General features: G+C 53.9%; 12 protein-coding genes across 13 annotated transcripts; 8 read left to right on the top strand and 4 right to left on the bottom strand.

The window, feature by feature from the left end:
* Window positions 1–41: 41 nt before the first annotated feature.
* Window positions 42–1,745, bottom strand: LMH87_001867 (uncharacterized protein; the record flags this gene model as incomplete). Its single annotated transcript, XM_056193217.1, has 3 exons — window positions 42–1,364; window positions 1,428–1,590; window positions 1,651–1,745. The coding sequence occupies 3 exons, from the start codon at window positions 1,743–1,745 to the stop codon at window positions 42–44; spliced, it is 1,581 nt and encodes a 526-aa protein (XP_056050277.1).
* A 480-nt stretch (window positions 1,746–2,225) lies between these two features.
* Window positions 2,226–2,610, top strand: LMH87_001868 (uncharacterized protein; the record flags this gene model as incomplete). Its single annotated transcript, XM_056193218.1, has 2 exons — window positions 2,226–2,328; window positions 2,384–2,610. 2 exons carry the CDS (start codon window positions 2,226–2,228, stop codon window positions 2,608–2,610), a joined length of 330 nt encoding a protein of 109 aa, XP_056050278.1.
* Window positions 2,611–2,760: 150 nt separating this feature from the next.
* Window positions 2,761–4,101, top strand: LMH87_001869 (uncharacterized protein; the record flags this gene model as incomplete). Of its 2 annotated transcripts, none has more annotated exons than XM_056193219.1 (1): window positions 2,761–4,101. In XM_056193219.1, the coding sequence occupies one exon, from the start codon at window positions 2,761–2,763 to the stop codon at window positions 4,099–4,101; it is 1,341 nt and encodes a 446-aa protein (XP_056050279.1). The 2 variants fall into 2 exon arrangements, with proteins under 2 accessions (XP_056050279.1, XP_056050280.1); XM_056193220.1 differs by having other exon boundaries at window positions 3,298–4,101.
* Window positions 4,102–6,250: 2,149 nt separating this feature from the next.
* On the top strand, window positions 6,251–7,883 carry LMH87_001870 (uncharacterized protein; the record flags this gene model as incomplete). Its single annotated transcript, XM_056193221.1, has 5 exons — window positions 6,251–6,303; window positions 6,367–6,416; window positions 6,468–6,759; window positions 6,825–7,577; window positions 7,805–7,883. 5 exons carry the CDS (start codon window positions 6,251–6,253, stop codon window positions 7,881–7,883), a joined length of 1,227 nt encoding a protein of 408 aa, XP_056050281.1.
* A 1,747-nt stretch (window positions 7,884–9,630) lies between these two features.
* LMH87_001871 (uncharacterized protein) lies at window positions 9,631–10,715 on the top strand (the record flags this gene model as incomplete). Its single annotated transcript, XM_056193222.1, has 3 exons — window positions 9,631–10,157; window positions 10,209–10,282; window positions 10,339–10,715. 3 exons carry the CDS (start codon window positions 9,631–9,633, stop codon window positions 10,713–10,715), a joined length of 978 nt encoding a protein of 325 aa, XP_056050282.1.
* A 2,239-nt stretch (window positions 10,716–12,954) lies between these two features.
* On the top strand, window positions 12,955–13,218 carry LMH87_001872 (uncharacterized protein; the record flags this gene model as incomplete). The annotated part of the gene is made up of 1 exon (XM_056193223.1): window positions 12,955–13,218. One exon carries the CDS (start codon window positions 12,955–12,957, stop codon window positions 13,216–13,218), a length of 264 nt encoding a protein of 87 aa, XP_056050283.1.
* A 284-nt stretch (window positions 13,219–13,502) lies between these two features.
* On the top strand, window positions 13,503–14,566 carry LMH87_001873 (uncharacterized protein; the record flags this gene model as incomplete). Its single annotated transcript, XM_056193225.1, has 2 exons — window positions 13,503–13,612; window positions 13,666–14,566. 2 exons carry the CDS (start codon window positions 13,503–13,505, stop codon window positions 14,564–14,566), a joined length of 1,011 nt encoding a protein of 336 aa, XP_056050284.1.
* A 327-nt stretch (window positions 14,567–14,893) lies between these two features.
* LMH87_001874 (uncharacterized protein) lies at window positions 14,894–16,735 on the bottom strand (the record flags this gene model as incomplete). Its single annotated transcript, XM_056193226.1, has 3 exons — window positions 14,894–15,182; window positions 15,238–16,456; window positions 16,510–16,735. 3 exons carry the CDS (start codon window positions 16,733–16,735, stop codon window positions 14,894–14,896), a joined length of 1,734 nt encoding a protein of 577 aa, XP_056050285.1.
* A 456-nt stretch (window positions 16,736–17,191) lies between these two features.
* Window positions 17,192–17,563, top strand: LMH87_001875 (uncharacterized protein; the record flags this gene model as incomplete). Its single annotated transcript, XM_056193227.1, has 1 exon — window positions 17,192–17,563. The coding sequence occupies one exon, from the start codon at window positions 17,192–17,194 to the stop codon at window positions 17,561–17,563; it is 372 nt and encodes a 123-aa protein (XP_056050286.1).
* Window positions 17,564–17,813: 250 nt separating this feature from the next.
* Window positions 17,814–19,414, bottom strand: LMH87_001876 (uncharacterized protein; the record flags this gene model as incomplete). Its single annotated transcript, XM_056193228.1, has 4 exons — window positions 17,814–18,664; window positions 18,726–19,031; window positions 19,093–19,284; window positions 19,390–19,414. 4 exons carry the CDS (start codon window positions 19,412–19,414, stop codon window positions 17,814–17,816), a joined length of 1,374 nt encoding a protein of 457 aa, XP_056050287.1.
* A 1,187-nt stretch (window positions 19,415–20,601) lies between these two features.
* Window positions 20,602–21,497, top strand: LMH87_001877 (uncharacterized protein; the record flags this gene model as incomplete). The annotated part of the gene is made up of 3 exons (XM_056193229.1): window positions 20,602–20,863; window positions 20,928–21,082; window positions 21,159–21,497. 3 exons carry the CDS (start codon window positions 20,602–20,604, stop codon window positions 21,495–21,497), a joined length of 756 nt encoding a protein of 251 aa, XP_056050288.1.
* Window positions 21,498–21,967: 470 nt separating this feature from the next.
* Window positions 21,968–25,703, bottom strand: LMH87_001878 (uncharacterized protein; the record flags this gene model as incomplete). The annotated part of the gene is made up of 9 exons (XM_056193230.1): window positions 21,968–22,116; window positions 22,164–22,287; window positions 22,338–22,522; window positions 22,572–23,252; window positions 23,301–24,484; window positions 24,534–24,718; window positions 24,774–25,240; window positions 25,302–25,380; window positions 25,614–25,703. The coding sequence occupies 9 exons, from the start codon at window positions 25,701–25,703 to the stop codon at window positions 21,968–21,970; spliced, it is 3,144 nt and encodes a 1,047-aa protein (XP_056050289.1).
* Window positions 25,704–27,552: the final 1,849 nt, after the last annotated feature.

A 27,552-nucleotide genomic window follows, 5' to 3' on the forward strand; every position in this document is an offset into this window, starting at 1 on the left:
GGCGAACTACTAGGACAGAAGTGCGTGTCTCTTCAAGCACATCATGGTGTGCTACGTTGGGCTGTAGATCCCGCCTCTGGATTCGCCTGCCGCTTCTCTTCTTCTTCCTTTTCCTTTTTCTTTAGCCTCTTTGCGTCCGCCTCACCCCTCCACTTGAGCCCGTACTCCATGACGGCCCAGAGAGAGGGGCTGAAGACGAGCCAGAGGCACGCAATGACTGTTCCCGTCCAGCCGATCCCGATCCGGCCAATGAGCGGGTTCGCAACGGCGGAGGCGCCGGCGCCCATCAAGCAGCGAAAGAGATTGTTGGCGGCCACGGCAGTCGCCGGGCTTTCCTTGTTGATATCGACGACGAGGGTGTTGAGGGAGCTGAAGGCCCCCGAGACTAGGTGGCCCAGGAAGAAGAGCATGACGAGGGGGCCGGCCAGGTTGGTTTTGAAGCTCAAGACCCATGAATAGGCCACGATGCACGCACAGGCCCCGTAAATGAGCGGTATTGAGATTTGCAGTCGAGCAGCCTCGACGGGGAATTCGCGAATGTCTTGTTGTTTGTTCTTTATGATGGGCATGTTGTGCTGACGAGCCAGCCGGTGAAAGTTCATGTCCAAGAGGCGGCCCACGGTCCAGCGAGACGTGAGGCTACCAAGACCAAGAGGCAGATAGCACAGCCCAATCTTGAGCGAGTCAAAGCTGTATCTAGCCTTGAGCTGCGGCGACCAGGTGCTCAGGACGGCAAAGTAGCCGGCGTAGAGCAGCGAGCCATACCACAAGATGATGCCAGCTTCCTTGTCGGCCGCAATCTTGACTGAAGCAAATGGGTTTGGACGTCTCGGGCCTCTTTTGGCGAATTGAACATCGATGGCTTCTGGACCCTGTTTCCTTTTGCCTCTTTGTCGAAGAAACTGCACAAGAGAAAGCTGCCAGGTAGGTACCGCCCCCGAGCCGTTTCCCACCACGGCGCGGCACGTCTGTGGCATGGCGATCAGCGTGACGACGAAGAAGACGCCCGCGAATATGACGAGGAACCAGAATATCGACCGCCAGCCTAAGTACTGGTCGAGAAGACCGCCGACGATGGGGCCGAGGGCTGGGCCTAACGTGACACCCATGGATGCGTAGCCAATGTACCTGCCGCGCTCGGCACGAGTAGAGACGTCGGCGACGACGGCGCTCCCCAGCGCAATGGTGCCGCTGCTGCCGGAGCTCTGCAGGCAGCGGAGCACCATGAGGGCGACGTAGCTGTCCTGCAGGGCGAGGCCGATGTTGGCGGCAATGTAGATGGCGAAGCAGATGATGTAGGCGGGTCGACGGCCGTAGGTATCGGAGAAGTTGCCGATGAAGGAGGGGGCGATCCCTTGGAAGATCTAATTGAACAGAAAGATGATCAGAGCTATTTTTCGAAAAGGGATCTTGAAAGGGGGGCTTACCAGGTAAGTAGTGACGGTCAAGGTGATGAGAGAAATTGATACATGAAGGTCCTCTGCTAAAGAGTTGAGGGCTGGAAAGTATATACTGCTGGAGATGGGCGAGATGATGGCCGCGAAAGAGGCTGTGAGGATGACCGAAATTTTGGACGTTTCGCTAAGAGTGCTGTAAGGGGGCTCAGGGGAACTCTCTCGCTCTTGTCCTATGTTCGCTCTTTCTACTGACGGTGTTCTTGTTGGTGATATTTCCCCTGCCGATGGTGGTGTTGGTAGTTCTGGTCGTGATGGTGGTGTTGCCAGCTTCACTGTTACAGACTCCATCGCTACCTAGGCTGATTCCAAATGGCTCTATTTTCAGTTTTTGTTTTCTATATAGGAGATACTTGACCCAGTGCATTATTTATATATATTCCAAGGCGAGTTGCCATGCAAGACAAGTTTTCTTGACTGAAAGCCGTCGGGCAAGTCCTAGTGCCGCGTCGGCACCGACAGCCCAGATTGGCATTAACCCGTAATTGAAATGGTGCTAAAGATCCTCCGATCAGCCAGTAATCTCCGGTCTAACTTTTAGCTTCGAGCTGGCAATGATTTTTTACAGTGCAATCTAGAAACGGTGTAGGTATAGAAAAAGATTTTCAACAGACCTCTGCAGTCGGGCGTTGATGTGGCCGGACTTAACGGCCACGTCCGTGACGCACTGCAAAGTTGAGTTGCAGGCGCTCTAGGTATTAAATCAGCCACTGGTTCTCTATACGTTGCACTTGGCGAGCCATTTTTCAACTGTACCACAGATCTAAAACGATGACCTGCGCACATACCAAAGCATGCCTCGAAGCCACGCTTGCCCAGGCGGGACCTTACTCCGAGAGAGGCAGGTGGACTGAAATTGAAGGAAAAAAAACGTGTAAGAATGAGGCTTCTCTACTGCCATCGTGATTATGCCTCTGATAACCGTGCAGACATTACGGGACCGGACGATGCAGAATACGGCGTCTTGTACATCTATGACATTTTCAGTTTCCGGTCACAGAGCCTCCAAGGAGCGGACATTCTTGCTTTTTCCGCGTCCAAGCCCACCCTCGTGGTCATGGTTGACTGGTTCAACGGCGCCGCCGTCAAGGATGAGTGGATGACCTCGGACGCAGGACGTAACCTGATGCGTCAGTTTGCCGCAAACAAGTCTTGAGGCGGTCAAAAGAACAGGAAACTGCACAAGAAAGAAGATGGAGCCACTGAAAAAATGTCACCGGAGGTAACACCAAAGCGCATTTAAATTGCGGCTTCTCCTTGACACTCCCGGCCCACCTGTTTTCCCTCCATCACCACCACAGCAATCATGGGTCAAGATCTGTTCCCTGACGGGGCCGTGATTCAACACATCTTCGAGGAGGCGATCCCGGACTACAGAATCTCCATTCTTCTACAAGACTGGAATAAATGTATCTTCAAGGTTGACCCAGATGCTTCTTTGACTGGCCGGTACAAAAGACCAGTCGTTGTTCGCCTGGAGACTACAGAGCAGTGCACAGTCTCTGAGTTTGCCTTGACCGCTGAGCTTCAGAGGCTAGCATCAGACACTCTTCCAGGGACCGTGCCCGCGGTGCTGCAGTTTGGCAAGGTGAGCAGCGCGGGCGGATTGGAATACTGCTTCTCAATCGTCGAGTTCGTCGAAGGGGTCACGTTGGACAGTGTCTGGGCCGACTTGAACGAAACGAGCAAAGAAGCGGTGGTCAACGACATCATCGACGCGCTCAAACTGCTTCACGCACGAGGTTTACGCGACGAAAACCTTCAGACTGTCTTGGAGCAAGCAGCAGACAACCAGAAAGATGTTAGAGCGCCGAAGACACTTTATTTTGGGGGCGCACACACCATGAGTCTGACAATTGGTGAAGCGCTCCTGGACGCCATTATGGAAAGATGGAAGCTAAAACAGCCGTTTTGCGACGTTGCAAAAGAGGAAAACTTGAAGAGTATCACAATCAAATCGAGATTTAGTGATTTGGGCTCTGTGACCATAGGCCAGCATGAAATGGGCCAGTGGCTAGAGGAAGCCGTTCTATGCCACAACGACTTGACACCCAACAACATTCTTCTGAAAAGGACATCAACCAGCTCTTCAGAAAACAGCACGGAATATAGGCTGGCCGCCATTATCGACTGGGAGTTGGCTGGACTGTATCCTGCTGCGTATGAAACGCAACTTCAGGATACTTATCTTGCGGGAGGCAATCGCCATGTATCATTCTACTTGATGATGAAGAAAGCAATGAAGGATATTGTGCCCTGCAATCAAGCGCAACAGACCTTGCTGCAAGCGATGGAGCTGATTTATGAGTCTAAGCATCGATATCTTTATAAAGGCTCCAAGATCCCTGCTCATATACGCACACGTTTCTTGAAATATTGCAACTTGACCAGAGATCAGGATGTCTTTGCAGGCTGGGTCAATGAAACGGACGATGTTCCAGAATACGATGCCGATGCTATACAGCAGATTGAGGATGACGTTATCGCTGAAACCATGGCGCGCTGGGCGGTGGAGGAGCAGGCCGAGAAGGAAAAGGCCCAGAAAGAGAATTCTGAACAAGAGCAATCTGAACAAGAGCAAGCTGAACAAAAGCAGCTTGAAAAGGAGAAGATCGAGCTGGAACAAGTTGAAAGGGAGGCAACTTGAAAAGGTAAAACTAAAAAGAGGAAAGCCAATAAGGGGAAAAACAAGAAAGGAAAGCCGAGCTTAAGCATGAGCGCGCGAAGCTCAAGTATGGGCAAGCAAAACTCAAGTACGAGCAAGCTAAGCATGAGTTTGAGAAAGCTGAGCATGCATATGCGAAGGCTAAACATGAGCATGAGAGAGTGTAGTATAAGAAACGCGGTTGAAAGGAAGTGGAGAAGTAGCGAGCTGAGAAATCGGGCGAATAGAACAAATAAAACGACCAGTTTACGAAACAGCATAGCCAGAGCTACTGCTATTCTGCATCGGGTTTCGGAAAGCGTACTGCACACCCCTCGCGATATGTCTGTAGCTGCATCATCTGATTCTTCATAAAAAAATTACATCTCGTTGCGCACTTGATCCTCAAGCGCTTCATGTCAGGACCGTCATGGGTCGCCATCCAGTACACGAGGTCAATGTCGATGCTTTTCCTCGCAGCATAGTTGAACCAGAAGCGACACGTACGGCAAAATTCGCACATTCGCACAGAAAGACACGGCTCAGCACATTGTAATTCCTGACCAGCATTATCTGTCTCTTCCACCTGCTCAAGCGCTGCTGTGAATTGCCTCATCTTGGGCTCATACAGCTCTTTGAACTCGGCCATGGCGCCGCGCTCCAGCCACACCCCCGGGCCAGAAAGGAGCAGTCACCAGGGAGGATCATATGAGAACCGGGTAGGCAAGGCATTTGCAAACTCCCTGTCGAGCACGGCGTTAATCTCTAGTCTGCCAGGGTTGACTAGCATGTTGGACGGCCGCAAGTCGTCACGAAAACGTAAGAAGGGGCCGTTGTTTTTGATGCAGTACTTGGGAATAAGAGCCAGAAAACGTTTCCGGGCAGTAAACCGACTTTTGCAATATCTGTGCCGTCGGCAATGTTACGTTGTGTCTCGAGATGGACCATGTACTCGTGGGCAAGCTACTGGAAATATTCATCGGCGCGCTCAAAGGAACTGCCAGGGAAGTTGTTCGGTGAGTAGCCACAAACTGTGGCGAGCTTAGTCGTATTGTATGCCAGCGGTCTTTTGGTGACGGCCCACTCTCCGACTTGCTTGAAAATTGCCAACTGAAATCCGCTGCATTAACCCGCGTATAAGAAGAAGCATCGTCGCAGAATCCTTCTGAGCGCGACTCAGGCAGCTTTTGCAAGGTCTGTGGCGGGGAGGCCCACCACTAGTGGTGCATGTCGCACGTTTGGAGTGATACATTTGTGACGAGTCAACGTGCGCCAGAAGTCCCATCCAACGGTGACTGTTCTCTGGGTAGAGGTGACGGAGTGAGGTGACGGAATGACAGCCGTTGATAAAGGGAAAGGCATGATAGGCACGCCACACAAATTCAATCTCGCCTCTCTGCGTCAGGCGCACTTTTTACGGAGCGGGCTAGCTGCAGTAACCGACCAAGACGATGCAGGCAGGATCGTTATACTAAACTGACATCGACGAAGCTTCCGGGCGGGAAAGGGCTCGAAACAAACGGAAAAGAAATCACCGACCTTCGCATACACGGTTGGCGAATGAAGCGGTTCTACCAGTACAGTCTCGGTAAATCTTGCCTTGTCGGATTTAAGGAGGTAATGTCACTTTCTACGCTCACAAACGCAACTGCACTCTCCAAACCAGGCGTCAAGATGCGTTGTCTCCGCATCTGGCTGCATACAGCTCCACATTGGTGATCCAACAGGACGATGACACGATGGTCCACAGACTGCAGGCGTAATCCCGCTCGCAGCCTCAGAGCGGATCAGAGCAGATAAGTGTTTGGCAACATTTATCGAGGCTGTGAAGATGGCTAGTTTAGCCCCAAGAAGAAAGTCATGCATCCCCCGCAAGAGGCGTCCAGCTGAGCCTACTTGTAGAGTACCAGAGGTGTAATGTATAAGAGGGAGCTGAGGGAGCATGAACAGAAACAATGTGACAGGCTGCATTTATCCTACGTCTTCATCATAGAAAAAGGCTCTCACTGTCATGGCAACACAACCATTGGGAGAGGAACCTGGAAGTGGGAGACAGGCTCCTACCCTTCCCAAAGGCGAAGAATTAGTCACGGAGCTGATACTTCTTCTGCGTCCATTCTGTGAGGGTGAAAGTGGCAAAAGTCTGCAGTCCATGATACAGGGTCACGATACTCTGTTGCAAGAACTCAGTGATGTTCGCACATCGTACAATACCATCCTCCGCACCCTGACCCAACAGCAAGTCGACTGGGATACTGAGCGCTCCAGTCTTCAAGAAGCTGTCAAGGGAGAAAGGGCACGCCTGGAGCAAAGTTTAAGTGACCAAAAAGATGCTAGCGCAAAACTTGACACTGAGCGAGGAAATGCAGATGGCCTACGCCGCCAGATACAAGACAATGAGCGAACGATCAAGGCTCTCATTGACGCCAAAAAGAATGCAGAGGGTTCTGCTACAAAATTCCGCGGCGAGAAGGAAACGATGCAAGCGCGCATGGAATCCATGGGCAAAAAGATTACCAAACTTAAAGATGAAGTGCAACAATCAAGTCAGCGTTATGATGCGAGCGTCAAGATGTTGAACGATGTCCAGGAATCTCTCACCACTGTCCGATCTTTCCTAGTTCCGCTGCAAGGGATAGATGACGCTAAAAGAACCGCCATGTTCGTACTATCCCCAATCAACCGATGCTGAACAAGAATGGAAGCTAACAGAAACGCTTGTACAGTCATGATGGCTTGGCAGATCTGTTCCATAGCGCATTGGACCTGTTCCAATCTGCTATCTATCACGACATTAGCGATGAGATCATAGCTGGAGGTAGCTTGACGTCACACGCGTTCCCACTCCCAGCATCAAATTCTGCCGCGGCGAAGCAAATGAGAGTTGTGGCCGGACTGGCAGCGTGTGGGGAGGCCCTTGAGAGGCACCTGTTTCGTGACTCTTTCTTGACGCATGACCATGAACTGGACAAACAGCTGCACCGCCTTGCAAGTACTGACCGCCTACATCATGCGTACTTGCGCGCGGCTCTGGCAAAAGTGCTACCAGCGACGCAGAAGCAAGTCCAGAACAGTGGAGCTGAAAAGGTGATCATCGATGTCATGCTCGCTGTTGGCAAATGGTCTCCAGATGAGCAGGCACTGAGGTCTGGATTGCAGCGTATCTGCGACAAGGCAATGGACTGTTGGGCGCTGGCTCAATCGCTGGAAGACAGGATCTGGCCAGACTTCAGCTTTGAGCTACCAGAAGACTGGCAGCAGCTACCAATACCACGCACGTGTACTACACCGACAGCCAGCACATCAAACGGAAAAAAAGTGCCAAACACAGACAAGACGCAGAACAGCGCGCCAAATCTCGAGCCACCCCTGATCCTCAGTAGTGACGTCGTTAAAGTTGTGTGGCCGACATTTTTCGCTGCTGAGCCTCAAATTCCTGGCAGCGCCGACGCGACAGATCAAGACAGACTGCACTGCGGGTACGTCCTCACACAGGCTCAAAGTCAAAAAGCCGAAGAAGAAATATCGCGTAGGGCTGCAAGGCGGACTAGGCGGGCCGACTCAACGCCACACAAGAAACGACGAGACTCGGGCGTTTTTTTATCTGGCGGCGTTTTGGGTGGTTCAAGCGGGAACTAGGCCCAAAATATCGACGATCATAAATGCCTGCTTAGCAGATGCGCCCCGCCATACTAACTTCACTCAGCGACTTGATTCTGATAGGGCGGGATGGGCGATGGGAAACTCTGTGGTTGGTCGCAATATTGGATTTCTATGATTTGTAATTGGAAAGGCTTCAACAGCCCAGAAAACCCTCACCAAGCGACCTTCAACTTCGCAATCTGGAAAGGGGTCAGAGGCGTCAGGCTTGACGTGATGGAGGATTCGAATGCTTGTACACAGGCCAATTGAGGCAGCCTAGCTAGACAGATAGTATGCATATGGATTTCATCTATTCTCATTGGTTAGGCCTTCAGCAGCAGTTCGCGAACCGATACATCATGCGCCACTAGGCGAAGAAGTTCTTCACCCATGCCTAAGCAAGCACTAAAAGAATCATCCGCAATACTTCTCGGTGACTTTTTTGTCGTTCCGAGACATGCAATTAGTTCAGGGCTTTATGCGTCTGCTTTGGGTGGGGATCTGCAGCTCAACCGTGCCGGATCGCGATGGGACTATTCAAGGAGTCTGAGCACTTTAATCAAGGATTCACCACGGCTGCGCCATTGCATCGCCCCGATGTTGCGCGATCAGGTATGCGACTCGGCCTGATGCGAGCTACAGCTCAGAAAACTAGAGCAAGGCTATGGATCGGCCTAGCACGAGACAGTGCGATGTATGAAAAACAATGCGCCCGGAGCCCCCAAATACCTGCCTGAGCCTAGTAGCACCGACGGCTGTTTTAGTGGCTGGCACCTCGAAGACCACAGTGTCAACTGAAATGTAGCGCAGCCTGACTAGGTTAGGTAGGACAGAACTCCTGTCTTCAGGTCAATAAGCATGTTATACGCTATAGCATCATGATGAAGGATTATCTGAGGTCTTGGGTACTGCGCATCGGCGACTGCTCAAGCGCTGCTTTAGCGAAATGTTGGCCAGCCAGCCAGCATCGGCGTCAAGGTGGAAATGCCAACCTGGATTGAACCTGCGTACTGCTGCAAAGATCTATTTACTTCTCCACCGCCAGCCCTCTCAGGACGCCACTTGCAACATGCCACAGAAGTTGACCATGCGGCTGATAGGAACATTAGTGGGCAGACTCGAGGGCAGAATTCAAGGCAAACTCGAAGGCCGACTTTTATACTGACACATCCGTTGATCCCCCAACTGCACATTCAAAAGCCGGCGTACATTCACAGCTTGAACAATGTGTGCGATAGTTTCTCTCGCCGTCGGCGTGGCAGGCCTGTATGTGGTGGCAGTTTTACGCGTTCCACCATTCGCTTGATGATGGACGAGGGTTTCTTGCTCAGACGAGATGAGATGAATCAAAATCGTGGAAAATGAGTCTAGAGCAGAGGCGTATCGAAACGATGTCGGAATTAGGCGATGTAAAACTGTCGCAAATGTGTCGCAGCGGGTACCAAGGAGCCGGCCCGTTCCTCGTCACGCGGGCCGGCTAGCGAGTGACGTCCACTGATCCAATCGAAAGTGAGGTCGCCAATCACCGGAAGCCACGAAGTAGCATCCATCCACGAGACTCGATGGCTACCGCACAGCCTACCCCGCATCATGGGGCCGCTGGGCCACTAGTTATGCAAGGCGGCCACTGTGGTTCGCGATGCATGACGCGAACCAGGCCATGTTCTTTTACATGGCGCGCTCGGTATGCAGTCTCTTTGTTCTAGATGGTGTTGTGTGCACAGTACAGTGGTTTGGACGGCAAATTTCAGCCTGTCAGTCTGCCTCGCATACGAGGTTGGCCAGTGTTAGAAAAAGGAAGCGGATTAGCCAGCGGTTCTTTTAATTATGGCGGTCTCGCCCATTGAACTTGAATTATAATCGTACTGCTTAGTTACTCATTGGTGGCACATGCGGCCGACAGTGGCTGCAATACAGCCGATTATGGATGGCATCATCTCCGTTCTGGTCAGCGGGCTCTGTAAGAGTGTTGAACTGTTGAATGACCTTAAAAATGCTCCCGCAGAAATACTGGAACTCGCCGAGGATATTGAGATACTGAGCGGAGTGCTGGTGCAGTTTGGAGAAGCGCTCGAGAGTGCACGAGCACGCATTACAGAAACGAACAAGCAGCAGCATGAGTACAGAACAGGGAAGAGCTTGATTGAAAAGATTCAAAAAACGATGGATAAGATGATTCTTCACAGGAATATGGTATCAATGGCAGCTAAAGATGATAGCCTGCCCCAAAAGCTTCTGGCGTGGCTCCGATGGCTAAGTGTCAAACCATTTGTTGCTGCGGCAGGTCATGCCATACAAAGGCTTTCATCGCTTGCCTCACTGTTTCTAAACTCTGTTGTGTGCAAGAATCTCGCGGCGCAGATTGCCGAATTGCAAAGAAACCGGGCCGAGGTGCCAGATATGTTGTGCTTAAAGCTGTGAGTTCAGTGAGCGCGACAGAGGCAAAAGTTGTAGTAACAAATGAACAGCAAAGTCGCCATGCAAATATGTCAGAGGAAGAAGCGAAGGGTCAAATCAGCATCAGACGGATTGGACTACGCTGGTGAGGCGACCCTGGAGGAGATTGGGCTCTGTACAAAAGACATTCAAGAGCTCCAGCGAATGGGAGACAAAATAACGAAAGAGGCAATGACGGCCGTCAAAGGGGCCCAAAGATTCACGAGATACGACTCTTTTCAGCAAAAACAAAGGACATCTTCACGCGAACACCAGCCTGCCAAATACCACTTCAGTCGTTCTGCTCGCTCACCCTCTCCACAACTACGACCTGCGAGGCGGACTCGTCAGTCTACGGGGAAAGGTGCGGAGCTCTCTCCGCCGGCTACGCCTCAACCGCAGGCACGCAGAGATACTCAGGCACCGCAGAGAAGAAGAAGATCAAGGCTGGACCATACACCAAGGGAACGAGGAGGTGTGATGGCGTTACCACCCTCTCCAGACGGATCCGAGACAACCTCATCGCAGCAAGCATCTGAATTGCAGCCTCTTGGAAGGTCAAAGTCAACGCTGGGTTCCGCAAGCCCAGTGTCATCCTTTCCCGCCACAGGCTCGCGTGATATTCACCCGCCCTCTTCCGCAAGAGTCATTCCAGATCCACTCCCATCTGTTAAAAAGCGGAGGCCAGGTGTTCATGGCTCCCGCGTGCGGGACAATGGAACAACCATCATTGTGGAGGAATCAGAGTGGCCTGCGAAGCTTCTCAGCCCGTCTGAGCGCGGGAGAACCTCTTCTGAACGGAGCGGAGCTTGTCTAGAAGATGATGGCAGGGAAAACTTGTCTATCGCTACAGGTCCACACGATGGTGAACAATCATCGACGACAGCTTCACAAGATGCTAGAGACCATAGAGACCACAAAGCAACCGAGGGGCGAACACGCAAGAAGAGATTTGGAGAGGAATATAAGCCAAGCGGTCTCTTCACCCAGAGTGATCTGGAGGAACGCAGGCGGCGCGACAGAGGCGGGCGTAGTAGCAACGCGTCCCATGCCCGCTGAGATGATATGATGGTGGCGATGGTTTGAATCGAGGGCGGTGAGAGGAGAAGGACCCATGGGGCGCTGTTGCTCTTCCACCGACCAGTCCATGAAATAGCAACGCAGCTACGTGGTTACAGAGGTCGAGAAGGCGACCGCGACATGTCCGAGACTGCTCATCTTAAGGCCGTGCAGTGTAACCATCTTGTATTCAGATGACTGTATTAGATAGGAGCTGTTGTGTTGATGGCTGCACAGCTGCATAGCCGCCAAAAGGCTGGAACAGTCCATCCGTCAATCAACCAATCAATCCATCAATCCATCAATTAATCGATTAATCGATTAATGGTCTTCCACTTCTGGTCTCCCACTTTAGGATTCCTTCCACTTCTAGATCTCCTGCACTTGTGGAGTCTTTTCTACTCTAGACATATACGTCTCATATAAGGGAGATAGATATTACGAACGATGGGAAGTGACGTAAGGCTGCTAGGGAAGCGGCCTAAGAGGTCAGCCTTATAACCCCTATAGGTTCCTTAATCGAGCCTTATAGTTACGTGACCTTACTAGATTATTAGAGTAAGTAAGCTAGTAATTCTAAAGGAAGTAATTGGGAGATAAAGTATCATATATAGAGGACACTATAGCTAGTCTAGATAGTGTGTTGGGGTAGAACAACCCGAAATTCCGAGGGCTTCGTGGAACGAAGCCCCCCTCCTGACGATAGGTGAATCTGCAGTACAGGGTAGGACTTTAAAGGCCGTGCGGGCTTCCGCGCCTGCCACCTAAGAAATAGACCTACTATAACTTAGTAAAAAAGATATCGCAGCCGTAATCTTATTGTTTGTGAGTTATTTTCTATTTCAATTACACGTCTTCTGATCGCGTTTCGCTGGGCAGTTGACCGTCACATAATGCCCACTACCAAAAGGGCTGTGCAGGCGGGTATGCACGGTGAAATGGCTGCTGTAAGCGCCATAGAATTGAGCGCGAAATACGATATGTCGAAAAATGAGCGAAATGCCAGTTGCTTCAAATGGTTGATGCCAAAACTTGGAAAACGTGCCTAAGTCCCGAACTGGTGTAGCCTGAACTGACCTTCAGGAGCGGCGTACCATGTAATTACAATAGCACAGCCACGAAGATATGCCTTTTGGCGCGTGCTGAAACTTCATCGGCCAATTCTCATAATCAACTAGATTCTATTTTCAACTTTTTGGTCGGACGAGTCCGGTTCGGATACATGCTGGCTTCTTGGCGTAGAGTAAGCCGGACAGGGGTGTTGTGCCAATGACACTCCTTGATCAATATAAATGCTACACCTCATCAACACGGCCATCAGGTGGAGGTGACTCGCTACAACGGCTCGGCTCTGCTTTGCCGAACGGGTGTTGTGGCTGTGAGGTTGTCCCCATTGCATTGAGCCAGCGACAGATTCCCTCGAAGCGCCGGCTGCGACCCTGGACCACAACGATGCAGGGGATTGGAACCTATCACCAGGGAAGGCATCTAAAGAAGCCGGCATGTTGCGAAACAAAGAAGGTCGCTTCTCGTTTGGCTACAGTGGCATTGGTATCTAAGAGAAAGATATAATGCGAGCCGTTCGTCCTAGTATTCCGTGCTCTGGACGTCAAAGACTCTGAATACTATACTGCAATACTGCCCCGTTTGACACCATATTCTAAGTCAGACTGTTTCTGGCCCTCTTTTCTTGTTTCCTAGTACGCCCCCGCAGTCACAATGGGTCTAATCGGCGGAGCGATCAAGCTCATCATCATCCCCATCATCTTTGTTGTCGCCATTGCGGTCCTCGGCGGCATCTACCTCAAGCACAGAAGAAACAAGGCTGCTGCCATCAACGACGTCGAGCAGCCACACTTTACGGCTGCTCACTATCCTCCACCCGTCTCAGCCGCACCGCCACCCGTCTACGCACCGAGTCCTGTACAGTACATGGGACCTGCCAAGCCTGCCCCAGTGGCTACGGTGCAAGGATACAACTAGTTTCTTTGTACGCAGAGGATCGTCATATTTTTCTCGTCATCTTGATCAAAGCGCAGGAAGCTTTTTTATTAAATGTCTTGCGTTGTTCTAATTTTACTTTTTTATCGGGTCGGCGCGCGCCCGATCGCTCCGGACCCAGTCATGTACGATCGGCATTGGGGACTTTGCCTTTTTGAATAGACTCATTTCCACGCTCTTGAGTCATGACTTGTGCATTCCGTGTCTCTGTCTCATCGCTTCGAAAAAGAAAAAAAGGTGGCTGCTGCTGCGCGCAAGCGGCCCAAATGGCCCGCTGCCGTAGAGACACTCCCGGAATGACGTCCGAAAAAGCAAAATATAGCCCTTGTTTTCTGCGTGTACATCGGATAAGGGACAAGCTCTTCCCGCCGCCACTGTATGCATTCAAAAAGGTCGTACATGGTACAAAGTGCTGACGCACAAAGACAGGCCATGGAAAAAAACAAGCCCCTCCTCCTCATCGTCCTCGTCCTCGTCTCTTGTCACACTCTTCCTGAAGAGACATTGCTCACACGGATCCCACACCAACGGCGCGAAACAGACGAAAATGGAGTCAGAGTGGGAGTTTTACTCGATGAAGGAGCGGTGGGGGGAGATTGGCGGCGTGCGCCTGTTTCTCTACACGCACGTCATGTACTGGCACAAGAACGAGTTCTGGGACGCCCGCGTCGCCGGGCGGTACGCCTCGCGCGCCGACCTCCCGCCCGTTGAGGCCTGCGTCCTGCAGCAGATTGAAAAGACGGACCTGTGGCCGCCGCTCGAGCCCGGACTCCGCGTGTGCCCGGAGCCGACGGACAACAAGCCCGGCGGCGGGCTGTTCGTCAAGCGCGTGCGGCTGGCCGAGTACGACGGCTCGCCGACGCTGGGCCAGTACGTGCTGCACGAGGCGCGCATCGGCCAGCGCCTGCGCGCCAGCCCGCACCCGAACCTCGCGCGCTTCCACGGCTGCGCCGTCGGCGCCCGAGGCGAGGTCACGGGCCTCTGCTTCGACCGCTACCTCGAGACGCTGGGCGAGCGCATGCGCCGCGGCGCGCCCGTCGACGCCGAGCGCAGCATCGAGCAGGTCCGCGCCGCCGTCCACCACCTCCACAGCCTGCAGCTCGTCCACAACGACGTCACGGTCGACAATGTCATGTTTGTGAACCACGGCCCCGCGCTGGTCCTCGTCGACTTTGACTCGTGCGCGGCGAGGGGCGGCGGCCTGCCCAAGAAGCGCGGGCCGGTCCCGGACGGCGCCGTCGCGTCCGAGTTTGAAAACGATTACGTGGGGCTGCAGCTGGTGTACGCGGTGCTGCTGCGGTATCAGGATGCCACAAAGGCGCAGAGATGAAGAGAGAGTCTTGGGACGCCGCACATGTCAGATTGACCTCGATCGGGATGGCTCGAATAGAAACGACAACTTACGAAGCTCTGCTGATTTTTGCATATTGTATAACTTGGTATATCAAATGTTTGAATGACATCCTGCAACAAGACAATGCAATTTCCCGACACTGTCCCTGAGATGTGGCATCGCGTTTGGGTGAACTGGCGTTGATGATCATGTCGCACTACACCTCATTCAAGTATTCGACCACTGGCAATGCGCGTAATATCGAGAATAAGATCTATATTTTAACGATGCTCTATTGTAGCTCTATTGCAGCTCTATTGTACCTTACGAAGCTACTGTACCATACGTTGTTCCACCATGGCACGCGTCGTTATGCACATGCCTTTTGCTGCTCTCTCGGCTCTGCCATTGTACGTAGCCCGTAAACATGGCAGCCAAGACGGTGCCGACGACACCAAAGGCAATATTGAGCACCAGCGGATTCCCTTGCAGCTGTACGCTCAGCCAGCTTTCCACCGCGGGCTGGACCAGGTTGAAGACGCCCGACACGCAGATGACGGTCCCGTACACTCGGCCAAAAGTGGCAAAGCCGAAAATCTTGGACGCCGTGTACCTAAGCATGGTTAGCCAGCGCAAATACATGATGAATATAGAGTTTGGTCACTTACGAAACAGCAGAGTAGTAAAACGGCCGAAACGTCACAAAAATGACCACGGTCGCAATGCCCGCCGGCACAGACGAGAAGCAGTTGAACACGCCCATCACCGCCACATACGCCGTCATGACGCTCAGAACCGTGGCGACGCTGCAGCTGTTGAGCAGCAACGCGATGAGCGGCGTGGCAGCCACGCCGCCAATGGGCAGCGCGGCGTTGAAAAAGCTGGCAATGGCCGCCTCGCCGTCCAGGCCGACCATGTACCGGTACTGCGACCCGATTGTCGCAATGAAAAAGTTCATGCGCAGCATCTGAAACGCCGTGACGGACAGCAGGAGCGCGAAAAACGGCGTCCGCATCTGCGCCTTGACCGGCTGGCCGTGCAGCCTGCCCCAGATGCCGCCGTCGCTCTGCTGCTGCAGCATCCGGTCCTGGCGCTCGCCGACGTCGCCCGCAATCTCCTGGATGCGGTCCAGCTTGTCGCGCCTCTGCTCGGCGCGGCTGCGCACGCGCAGCAGCGAGTGCGTGTCTGAAAGGTCGTCGTCCGAGTCGTACACGGCGGCGAGCTCCTCCTGGACCTTGACCATCTTGCGCTCGAGCTCGGGCAGGGTGTGGTAGCGCTGCTTCGGCATGACGGTCCACTCGGCGAGGACAATGGCGGCCGGGACGCACAGGTAGGCCAGGAAGAACTTGGCCATTGTCATGCCGGGGGCGGCGTCCCAGGCGAGGCGGTAGAGGAAGAAGACGGCGGACGAGGCGTCGAACGCGCAGGTTATCAGGGCCACGACCAGCCCCGCGTACTTTGGAAATGCATTGGATAACTGGAAGCTAGGGAGAAAGAGAAACGTCCCGCCCAGACTCAGGAAGAAGAAGCCCGGCAGGTACCCGTCCAGCTTGTAGAACCTGCCATGTGAGGCCATCATCAACGCGCCCACCGCCAAGAAGCCCGCCGCCACCGTCGCGCACCACCGTCGGCCGAAGCGATCCAGTGTGTACCCTGCAAAGAGGCTGGACGTGTTGGTCGTCACGGACGCCACGATGAAGAGTAGATTCAGCCGTATTTCCTGCTCCGCGCACGGCGCTCTGCTGCCGCTCCCGTCCTTGCCTTTTCCACCATGCTTGCAAGATTCGCTGTAGACGCCTTCGGACACGAGAATCGGCTTGATGGACGCAAAGCCAAACACGATGCCGGATGCCAGAAAGCAAAAGCTGACTGCGAGCGCAACTTGGACTGTCCTCGATGTTAGCTGCCTGTCTGCATCGACGGTCTCACAGGGCACCGACTAATTCTTCGCAGGGTCGACGCTCTATAGGCAGCCTCTCGGTGCTGCTTGTCCTCTGTCAGGTCAAAGTTTGGTCGCACAGGCGCAAACGCATCGAAGCTCATGCGCCGCCACGAGCCGCCGACTTGGGCAAGTTGCTCGGCGGCGGCGATGCAGCTGCTGTCGTCCGAATCTGGCCAATCGGGCTCAAACTCGTCTTCTGGGATCAAATGCTGCACCAACGACATGATGCAAGCTCATTTGATGTTGGAAATCACAAAAAGGGAAAAAAAGGGAATGTTAGGAGCAGAGTAAGAAAATATGGCAATGTCACTCTTCCCGGTTTGTTTCCATAATAAAGTTTTTGGCCTGGCGCATGGGCGATCTTGGATGGTTATGTCAGCGCTGCGTCAGTGATTCTAATAGCGGCAAGCGGCGTCTTGACGAAACCGTTTTGCTGGCGCCCCCCGGGTTTGTTATTTCGCACTTGTATTTTTTTCTTGCGTGGCATCAAGTGCGTCAGGTTTTGCGGACGATGACCGGCCGAGTGTTGGCGCGTCATTGATTCGTTGGCGATCTGGCCGAGACAATGAGCATTCTATTAAAGCCCGAGTTGGCCTCGACACTTTGCCGTTGTAATTCTCATACATTTCCATATTCCCATCTTCATATCTTGCGTCCGTAAATAAATCGAAAAAAAAAACATGGCAGCCAACAAAACCATCATGATGGCCGTGGCCGGCGCCGGCGCTCTTGGCGCCGCATACTACGCCTTGAGCGGCCCGACTCGTCCCGCCACCACGCCCTCCTCCAACAACAAATTGCCGGACAACAAGGCCCGCGACAAGCGAGACATGGGACTGTCCGGGGCTGGCATTGGGGGCACGGGCGCGGCTGGCGGCAACGAGAGGGCGATTGACCCGAGCAAAGACCGCAAGACCCAGACGACGGCGCCGCGGGAGAAGCTCCCCTCGGGCGGTGTCGGTGGCGGCGCAGGTGCGGGAGGCCAGGGTGCCCGTGCGATTGAACTGCCGATGCCGTCTTCGACCAACTCCATTGGAGAGAAATCGAGATGAGAAGGAGGGAGGAACGCTAGCCGGAGCCATCGCAGGGGACGGAGGGTCGTTGCAGACGAGCCGCTCACTAGTCAATGTCTGAGTGCGGACTGAAGCAGAAATTATTCACAAAACCTTGGAATGTCGCCAGGACTGCAAATGCGATTGATGTATATTACATGTTGAAAGTTGTATGCTAATGTTGAAACTCGTTGAAGACAATGGTATCTGCGTTCTCGTACCTCTTTGATGATTCCCGTTCTACAATAAACTACGCAAGCTTCTTCTGCGTCAGATCCGCCAGCTCGTCCAGCAGCTCGACCGTCTCGGACGGGCTCGCGATCCACGCCGTCGTTCCCACGCTGCGCGCCTTGAAGTCGTTGCTGCCGGCGCTGAGGAACTGGTCGCCCACGTGCAGCGTGTTCTCGCCCTTGATGGCGGTGCTCGCCGCCGCCGACGCGCCCGTGGCGTCGACGTCGCCGCGGCGGCCGAACCACTGCTGGCACACGGCCACGCCCCACGACTTGTCGCCAATGTCGACAAAGACGTCGCGGCCGCCGTTGAAGGCGCAAAACGGCACGCCGCGCTTGTCAGACGGCGACACCGCCGCGCCCGCGCCGCCGCCAATCTTGCTCGCGGCGGCGGCGGCCTGCTCGCGGAGGCCCAGGCTGCCGATCTCGAGGATGCGCTGGACGACCAGGACCGTCTCCTCGAGGCTCTCGCGCGCAATCTGCACGTGCGGCGGGTCCGGGATGATGCCGACGGCGCGGTCCTTGCGGATGAGCCGCGCGGGCAGGTTCATGGAGCGGATGCAGTCGCGCAGGGCCGTCTCGGCGACGTCGAGCAGCGCGGAAATGTCCGACTCGGACCAGCCGGCCATCTCGGGCGTCAGCCACTGCGCGCGCGGCACGGGCGCGAGGCGGTGCGGCGACGACTGCGAGTACTCAAAGAGGTAGTTGGCCTCGCCGCCCATGATGACGAGGTTCTGCTTCTGCACGGGGTCCAGCTCCGTCGACGCGGCAATCGTCTCGAGCAGCCCGTGCAGGCGCCCGTAGTAGCCGTCGGCCGTCGTGTAGCCGGCAGCGGTGACGATGCCGATCTTGATGTTGTTGCGCAGGAGGTCTGTGCAGTTTTGGTTAGCTCTGGTAACGTTTATAGTGCCGTGGCGGACGAGGAAGCTTACGCATGAGGCGAGGCACAATGGGGCTGCTGGGCTCCAGGTTCTGACCATCCTCGTACAGCGTCACGTCACCGTCAAAGGTGGCCAGCTGCAGGGTGCCATTGGTCACGGCCATGATTTGGGCCGAGTTGAGGACGAGGCGGACGTCGTTGAACGAGGGCGCCACGTACCGGCGGCAAGAAATGTAGCGCTTGCGGTCCTGGTACTTGAAGGCCGCCTCCAGCGGGAGCCTGGTGAAGAATGGCCCGGCCGTTGGGACCAGCATCCCCAGTTTGGATGGTATGCGGGAGTCTTGGTTTTGACGGGCAACTGTGAGTGTATTAGTGCCGTCTTTGAACGGGCCGTGAGCGCACGCGCGGGTTTCGCTTACTGTGGTCATCAATCATCATTTCCACGTCGTGCATGATTTCGGCGTAGCGGCGATGAGCCTCCTCCGACATCTTGGCGATGCTGGTGCCATCCCCGACGATGCCCGTGGGCTGCGAGTAGAGAACAAACGGCACAGCGAGGAGACCTTTGACCCATTCGATGAATTGGTCTCGGCGGTGCGTCTTGAGCGCATCTGAGGCGGTCAGCGAGTTGAGCAGGACAGCATGTTGCTGCAACGCAAGGCGAGCGGCAGCGGTAAGAAAGGCAAGGCGAGTTAGTGCTCTGAGACTCTACTTACATTCCACGCGGTATCTGGTCGTCATTGTTCTTCTGGCTCACCGACGGTGTGCTGCTGGCTGAGATAAGATCGATCTAGGCGGGGTTGGGCGTTTGCAGACACCGAAAGATATCCGTGGGCTGGCTTTGAGCGTCTATAGCGACCAACAACAAAGTCTCTTCTACGCCAATGAGAGAATCTATCAGCTTGATCAGAGTATTGGGATGATGTGAAGAGACGAATGAGTCTTGTTTTGTTGAAGAGGCTTGACTCAATCAATGGCAGGGCAGTTCAACGGCCCGCCCAAACGGTTCACGTGCCCCACCCGACTGGTACACAGACGGAGAGCTCCGGTCGCGAGAAGCTTATCGCGTTGTACAATATCGTCGAGAAAAAGATGTACATAATTTCTCGAAAATGAAAAAGACGCAGATCTGCTTTGGTGGAAATCTGGTCCAGATCTACACACGTGGGCGAGACGCGCCATGCATGTACGCCATGCCCGGTTTTTGCGATCTCGGTGTGTGGCGGCCATCTCCGGGCCATTTGCAGGAACCTCTGATCTGGGCCAATCAGCAGGAATTGTGATGCAACACGCGCTAAATATGGAAACTGGGATACCGGATGCATCGAATTGCAAGATTTCCCGTTTGTCATTTGTTGTTGCATCATCCGTAATGGTCAGGGTGGCTGCTACGGCCAGTTTGTCTCGGACTGCACCAGCTCGGTAACGGACTATGTGCGCCCTTCATGTAGATGCCGCGAATCTTTGCCTGTGAAACCAAAAGTATTTCACTACATGCTCAGAAATGAACCCAACCTTGAGCGAGCTTGTGCACTGTGGCTTTTATTTTTCTCGATACCCAAACACCCACAACCGTATAAGCCGCATCGGCCATCGCCACCGACATGCCCATTGACAAAACGAGTACGAAAGCCGTCTGATTTAGATGGTTCAGCTCAAAGAGACTGTTTGAATGCTCATAACATTGAACAGAATGCAGTTTTATCCCGATTGTGTTACTCTCCCGCCGGCGATATCCCCGTACATGCACGGCGCTAGCCCCGGTCCTCGGGACCCGCGCGAGCTCCCAACCATGTACACCGACCTCGCCAGCCATTCTCCTCTTATCCAAACAATCTACATCTGCATCCTTTCTCACACTCCTACTTATTCCGTCTCAATACTATTCCTAGTTACTTTTACACCTTTTTCCTTACCCCCTCACAATCATGGCTAAATCCAAAACCAAGACCAGAACCACGACGCAGAGCCCATCATCTCCCGCGCCCACCCTCCTCCCGCAGACCGCCACGGCGCCGTCATCACCACGACGCTCCCTCCTGCAGCAAACCTCCAAGTTTCTCAACACCACCGCCGGTCTGGACCTCTCCCTGCGCCTCATCCATGGCCTCGTCATCATCTCCGCCCAAGCGTCCTCTCACGAACTCGTCGCGACGAGGAGCGTCATTGCGTCTTGGCAACTCAACCTCGGTACGCCCACACCTTCCCTTCATCCACAACCCATCAGCTCAACACTAATACGAGACAAATAAAGCACGACGGTATTTGAGATTTTTCGTCTTGTTCGATTGTATCCAGAATGTCCTCGACACCGCAGGGAGAGAATACGCCTCGCTGGCGTACAAGACGCTCGATCTGGTCGAATGGAGCTGTCTACTCCTCTACTTTGCCCTCGAGAACCTGACCATGGCATGTATCATCCTTGCACCCTCCTCCCATCTCTTGCTCTGCATGAATTCTCTTCTGACCCGCGTGTGTAAACCAGCTCCACGACATGAAGATACACGTCGTGCCCTGGTACACGCCCGTACTCGTGGAAGCCAACAAGTTCTGGTTCTACGCCATCCTCGCCTCCATCGTCCGCACCGTCGTCCAGCGCGCCGGTATTTTCTCCGGCACCGTCAAGCCCTCCAAGAGCGGCAAGAAGCAAGCCCTGCAGAGCCGGCCACCGCCGCCGCTGAGGCGCCTCGTGATTGACGTGCTGGATCTGACCCTGCCCGCGTCCTTTATCGGCTGGGTCGCGCTCGACGACGTGACGGTTGGCTGCTTCATGACCCTGAGCACGATTCTCGTGTGGCAAGACGTCTGGGCAAAGGCGCAGTAGGACAAAGCTTCTTATGCCGACATGATCCATCCATGTCTAGCATTAAAAATCACCAAAGTAATGACTAGACACTCAGCAATGAGTTCTAATAGCGCAGCCTCAGTAAAAACGCTCCATCATAATGACAATAGAAGGCTTGAACAAAATAAAACCTTATTTTTTTTCTTCTTATTCTTTCTTGCTTACAACATCTAGAAAATGCGCCACCACACTTGCAGACATTCGTACCCTGGACGCACCACTATGACACCATTGTCATCCGCCCATTGACGCTACCTACTATATATAAAGTTCTTGATTTCCCACGCGGTCGAACCATTGTTTCCCAAACACCCATAATCCTCGCCGGTCTTAGGTATCTTAATGCTATCCACCCACTTGTTCTTGTACTCACTGCCGCGGCTTGGCGCGGCACAACACTGCGCCCGGTCATCCGGAATTCCTCGCTGTATTATAAATGCGCGACGGGCCTAGTTGGCACCGCCGTTGGGTGGCTGCTGTGCTTGCTGCGCGGCAATGGCTTCGGCCTTGGCGACAATGCTCTGCAGCACATTCTGCTCCTCTGGTGACAGTTGACCAGCCAGGCTGCTGTAGAACTGGGGCTGCTCTTGTTGCATTTCTGAGTCCGTTAGCAGGGGTTGCACGATAACTTCTCGGGCTACTTACTCAGAAGAGTACCACTGAAGAGCTGGTAAGGCTCAACTTTGTCGAGGGGTGATTCTAGGAGAACGCTATCTTCTCTCAGCTCGTCCTCCTCATCATCATCAATAGCGCGGCTAAACTTTTGGGCCTGAAAACCGTTAGCTGATCCAGGGCAATCTGTCCAATGAGCTCTCTTACCTCGCCGTGTAGAAATTCGAGATAGGCATTGCTCTCCTCCTTGGCTTCGGTTGTCTCTTCCTCGACAACAGGCTCCTCTTCCTCAGCTTCCCACTTGGACTCGTCATCATCCCACTCGTCATCGTCGTCATCGTAAGTATAGTTGCTGGAGAAGTAAGGGTCGTCACGGAGGGCCTCTTCCCGGTCTGCAGCAGGTCAGTATAGCTATCGATCGGCGCTTCGCATGATACTTACTCTTAAGGGCAGCAGGAAGAGTGCGGAAAAGCTCAGTAATACCCTGTAGCAGACGCGGCCAGCCAACAGAGACGCTCGGGGGGACCTGTTCGTGGTTGAGGTTAAGAAGAGCAGAAATGGCAACAATGCACAGCTTCTTGTCGTGGACACGGCTAAAAGAAGACATGCTGCCGAACCACAGGCTGAAGAAGCGATTCGTCCACCCCTTGGTCTCCAGAATTTGAAGACTCAGAAGAGGGTTATAATGGATGGCGTTGATGACCATTTCGACCAGATAAATCTTGTAGCTCTTGGGCTTGACGTCGGGCTGAGCAGACAAAACATTCATAGCCATGGAGATGAAGCCCTCGACATACTGGTCAATGTTTCCACGCAGACTAAGCATAAGAGCCTCAGCCAGCTTGCAGGCGCATATTCTCTCGACTCCACCCTGACGAATGTCCGAGAACATGTCCGAAACCATCTCATAGAGAGCCTGGATGTATTCCGGCTTCTGGACCAATTGGGGGGAACCATACTGAACAAAGTTGTCGAGAGCAGGCAACATATCCTCAAGGTAGAACTCGGCGCCAGACTTGAAAGTCGTATGAATCAGCTCGAAAGCCTGCCACATGTTAGGAGAGATGGCCTTGGCAGTGAAGGTGCAGCTGTCGATGATTTCGAATGCTTCGTTATAAAGGTCTATCGCAAGTTAGCCTGGTTTCGGAAATCGTTAGCAGTGGCGCTTACCGTAGAGCTTGTTCTCAAGTGTGACCTTGATGACAGGCATGAGGACAGCTTCAATGTGAAGAAGCACATCGGGGGTGCTCTCAAGAGTGAGGACCAGGGTTCCGATGGTCTGCAGGACACCAAGAGCAGTAATGCTCTTGTCGTCGTACGCAATGTATAGTTCGTCGTCTTCGCCGGCCTTGCTCTCCTTCTCAAGAAGCTCGCGAACAATGCGCAGATATGTGTCGCGGAGCTGTTCGCACAAGGCAACAGCGAAAGGAGTAAGTTCGGTGGCGAATACCTCAACAAAGTCTTCCATGACGTTGGCGAGCGCGTCGATATCAGCCTCGTTTGCAAGCTTCAGTAGCTGCTGCATGATCGTAGGAATGCTCTGCTTCATGTGCTGGCGGATAACGTCGTGGCGGATGAGAGGCTGCAGGGCGAGAGCAGCGGTGATGCGGACAGGAAGCGCTTCATCAGCCATGCCATCAAGAATATGGCGGTAGATGGTGAGCAGGTTGTTCTGGTCCTGGAAGTCGAGCTGCTCGAACTTCTCAATGGTGTCGCAAGCACGGGCACGGAGGTAACCCTGGGGGCTCTTGAAGTCGGGGAAGACGTATCGGACGAGAAAGTACTCGATCTGGTCGGCGATGGGGCTCTTCTTGCCGAGAATGACAGGGGCCAGAGTGCCAATCATGCGCAGAGCACCCTCCTTGGCGACGTGGTTCTTGTTCTCGGGGGTAGCTTCTTCATATTCGTTGACGACGGCGTTGACAAACTTTAGAATCTCAAATGTCTCCTTGCGGCGTTGCTTGGTGAGGTTGACGAGGAAGTTGGTCGCGGCCACGTCGGGGGCGGAAGCCTCCTCAAAATAGGTGAGCTTGCGGTGGAGGTACTCTTCGGGTTCGTCTTCGAATTTCTCGAGATCGTCCTCGGTCAGGCAAAGCACGGGGAAGACGAAGTGGGTGACGAGGTTGGTCAAGTGCGGCTTGAGATGCGGCCACATCTCTTTGGGGCCAACAGCCTCGTCGAGGAAAATAAGGGTGTAGGAGAGACAGGGCCGGCTGAGCCACGAGGTCTTGGCGACCCATTTCTCGATCTCGTGGAGGTAGTGCTTGAGAATCTCGGGCGCAATGTTGGCGATGAAGTTCTTTGCGAAAGCCATGGCATCGGCCTCCTTGCCAGGCACGGTGGGGTTGCCATGTCTAAAGGAGTTAGCAGAGGGGTGCAAGACGAGAAGCAGTTATGGCATACCTAATAAACAGGCGATTCAGGTTGAAGTAGGCCCATTTCTTGGCCTTCCACCAGTGGTGGGTTTCGCGATCGGTCGGGTCGTCCCGCATGGCGTTGGCCGGGGCAGCCTTTGCAACGGTCTGGAGAAAGACGGTGCACCAGGCAATGTTGGTTTCGGGAACACGAAGAGCGGGGGCGAGTTCGAGCTAAATTGACGTCAGGAATTGGGACAAAGATTTTCCATCTTGAATAAATGCATACCCATGTCGCGTGCTTGTAGGTCTTGAGAGCGAGGTGAAGCATCTCACCGGCCTCGTCGCTCTCCTGGTTGACCAGCTCGTTGCAGATGGCCAGCAGACGGGGGAAACTGGCCTCGACAATGCTGTCAAAGTGCTGCCTATCGTCGCTGTTGCTGGCCTTGAAGCGGAAAGCACGGCAGATGGCGAGCAGGCATTGCAGGCCGGCCAGAACGGAGGAGGGGTTGTTGGTGTTGAGCAGCTCCGAGGTGAAGCCCATGAAATTGGGCCATCGACTGGGGAAATCGGCCTGGAGGACGCGTTGGATGACGGGGATGAGCTGCTGGCGGACGAGGGGGTCGGAGTTGGCGAGCAGGGGGACGAGGCGGTCTCGAATGCGGCTCTTTTCCTCGTCGGGTATCAATTTGCCGGCGGCGACGGGTTCGGTGGTGTACCATGATCGATTGACGCGGTTCTTGAGATAGATGATTGCTGAAAATGTGTGAGACGACGGGCGACGGTGCGAATCAAGGGCATGGCGGGCAAAACATACTGGCTAAGCGAACACTGGCATCTTGTTCAGCCTCGAGAATGTCGAGAAGGCAGACGAGGAAGCCAACCTCTTCTTCCACCTAGACGGGGTGACGTTAGCATGGCGACTCTTTCATATTCCAGCAGAGGATTAATTCGAGGCTTTCGACACGGCTCGAGGGAAAGCGGTGGCGCAAGCTGGCCATTGTTGTGGTTGGCCGGCGTCGAGGAGCGCTCGTGGGGGGCGGCGGCCAAAAATATCGACACCAAAAAGAGAAGACGGTCAAGGGAAACGGGTAGGGCGAAAAAGGGCAAAAAAAAAAGGCTGGCCTACCTGCTTGAGTTGAAGCTCAGCACGGCGTCGGTTGTCCGCATCGGGAAGCAGACTCGCAGCGAGCAAGCCCCTGATGGCGGCAGTGTCCATGGCGACGGAAGTCTTTGCGGTGTGGACAATGTTGGAACTGGCGACTCCTGTTGGAGGGGTTCTGGTGATTTGTAGGTTGGAGGAGAGGGCCTGGCTTTGTGTTGCGTCTCTCTGGAGTAGAGGGGCGGCGATGGTGGGCGGAAGGAAAGTGGGCTGGCTTCTGGCCAGAGGTTTTTGGCGGGCAGAAAAAAAAAGTCCTGTTTAATGGCGGCGGGGCATCGACAGGACCAGCATAATAACAAGATGGGGAACGAGACGGAAAAATACGAGACGGAAACGATAGATAGAATTGCGAGATGTAGTGCAGCTGGTTGCCGGCCATGAGGAATTGAAGAAGAAGAAAGCAACGTGGAGTGAGTGAGTGAGTGAGTGAGTGAGTGGTGTTCGCAGCTGTTCTCGTCTTGCCCTTCCTTGCCTTGCACTTCAACCCTTGTACCCTCTGTGCCTCTTTGCCTCTGTGATTGCCGCTGTGTGGGTGGACGGACGGTGGATGGACAGATGGAGGGGCTACTTTTACAAGGGCGGTGGGCGACGCAGGTCCCCTAGAAGGCCCCCTAGCGGCCCCTGCGAGCCACTAACAGACGGCGCTAGCATGAGACTCGCAGCTTCGAGGCACGCGTCCCGCCTGGAGTGGTGCCTGGCCGCTGGGAACCCATCTACGTAATGCGAAAAAAGAAAAGAATTCATAGCACGTTACCAATATACGCCGGGGAAGGAATTGCGAGATATGCGCACCTCAGTCTGCCCGAGTGTATTGGCAACGGCCTGCTGGAAGACGGACAGATCCAGGAACCGTGGCAACCCGGGACAAAACTGGCGACAGCGTCTGAAACCACCAGCCACAGCGGCTACAGGCGTTCGTTCATGGCCATGTGAGAAGCTACGGAAGCCCGCCGGCCGTCCTACAGACATTGCAACTAGTCCCATCAGGACGGGGGCACAAAGGTAAAACAGGAAAAAAAAACAAGACATGATGATAAACACCATCGCCAAGAATCAAGCTTAACCCTGTCTTAGCACGGATCCTAGCATTCATGCGTCGGCACTCCCTCACTTGCGCCTGTACCCCAGACCACGTACCTCTATCACCATTTCTCCATACAAAAGGTACATAGGGCAGGGCAGCCACAACAACCCACCCCACGCACCCAGCTTTCCAGGGGTCCTGTCCTTCTTCTTCGCAGCTTGGACACAGAGTAGGGACATTCAGTGTCACAATCATTACCACGCATAATTACAGAGAAAATTATACTGGTACATGAGTTTGCTTAGAAGTCTGGCCAGCCACACGTTAGTCTAGGACGGTTGCTAGTATGGGCCTAGCTGCTAAAGTGTCGGTGACGAGCTGTAGATATCTGCCTCCTGGTACCGGTAGGCCACGCAAAAGCATAATTGCTATCTGTTGCACCACATTTCTGTGCTGTGGCTAATCCACGGTAAAGTTCGCCTGCAACACCCGATACACACAGATACCACGACAACCACAGCCGCCATCGCCACTACATAATTGCTGTGATGCGAGACGACACCGTTCAGTCATTTCCCACACGCTGCCAAAACTTGATTCTGAGGTCGACAATAACGTATCGAAAATGACGACGCGGTTCCGAACGTCTCGTGCAACAAAGCAGCCATGCGCCCGCAACCGCCCATCGTGCAGTACACAAGCCCGCACGTCGTGTATCACGCATTACCACATGCCCACGCAACAAACTCCACCGTCATCATTCTCATGCTTCTATTTTTAGGCAGTCAAAGAAGGAAAACAGCACGCCACAAAAGAGCCAAAAAAAAAAAAAAAAAAAACCATGGCTGTATATACATTCACATGCTCATCGTCACCAGCCCT

Source organism: Akanthomyces muscarius, chromosome 3, assembly GCF_028009165.1.
Source record: "Akanthomyces muscarius strain Ve6 chromosome 3, whole genome shotgun sequence".
Lineage (NCBI taxonomy): Eukaryota > Fungi > Ascomycota > Sordariomycetes > Hypocreales > Cordycipitaceae > Akanthomyces > Akanthomyces muscarius.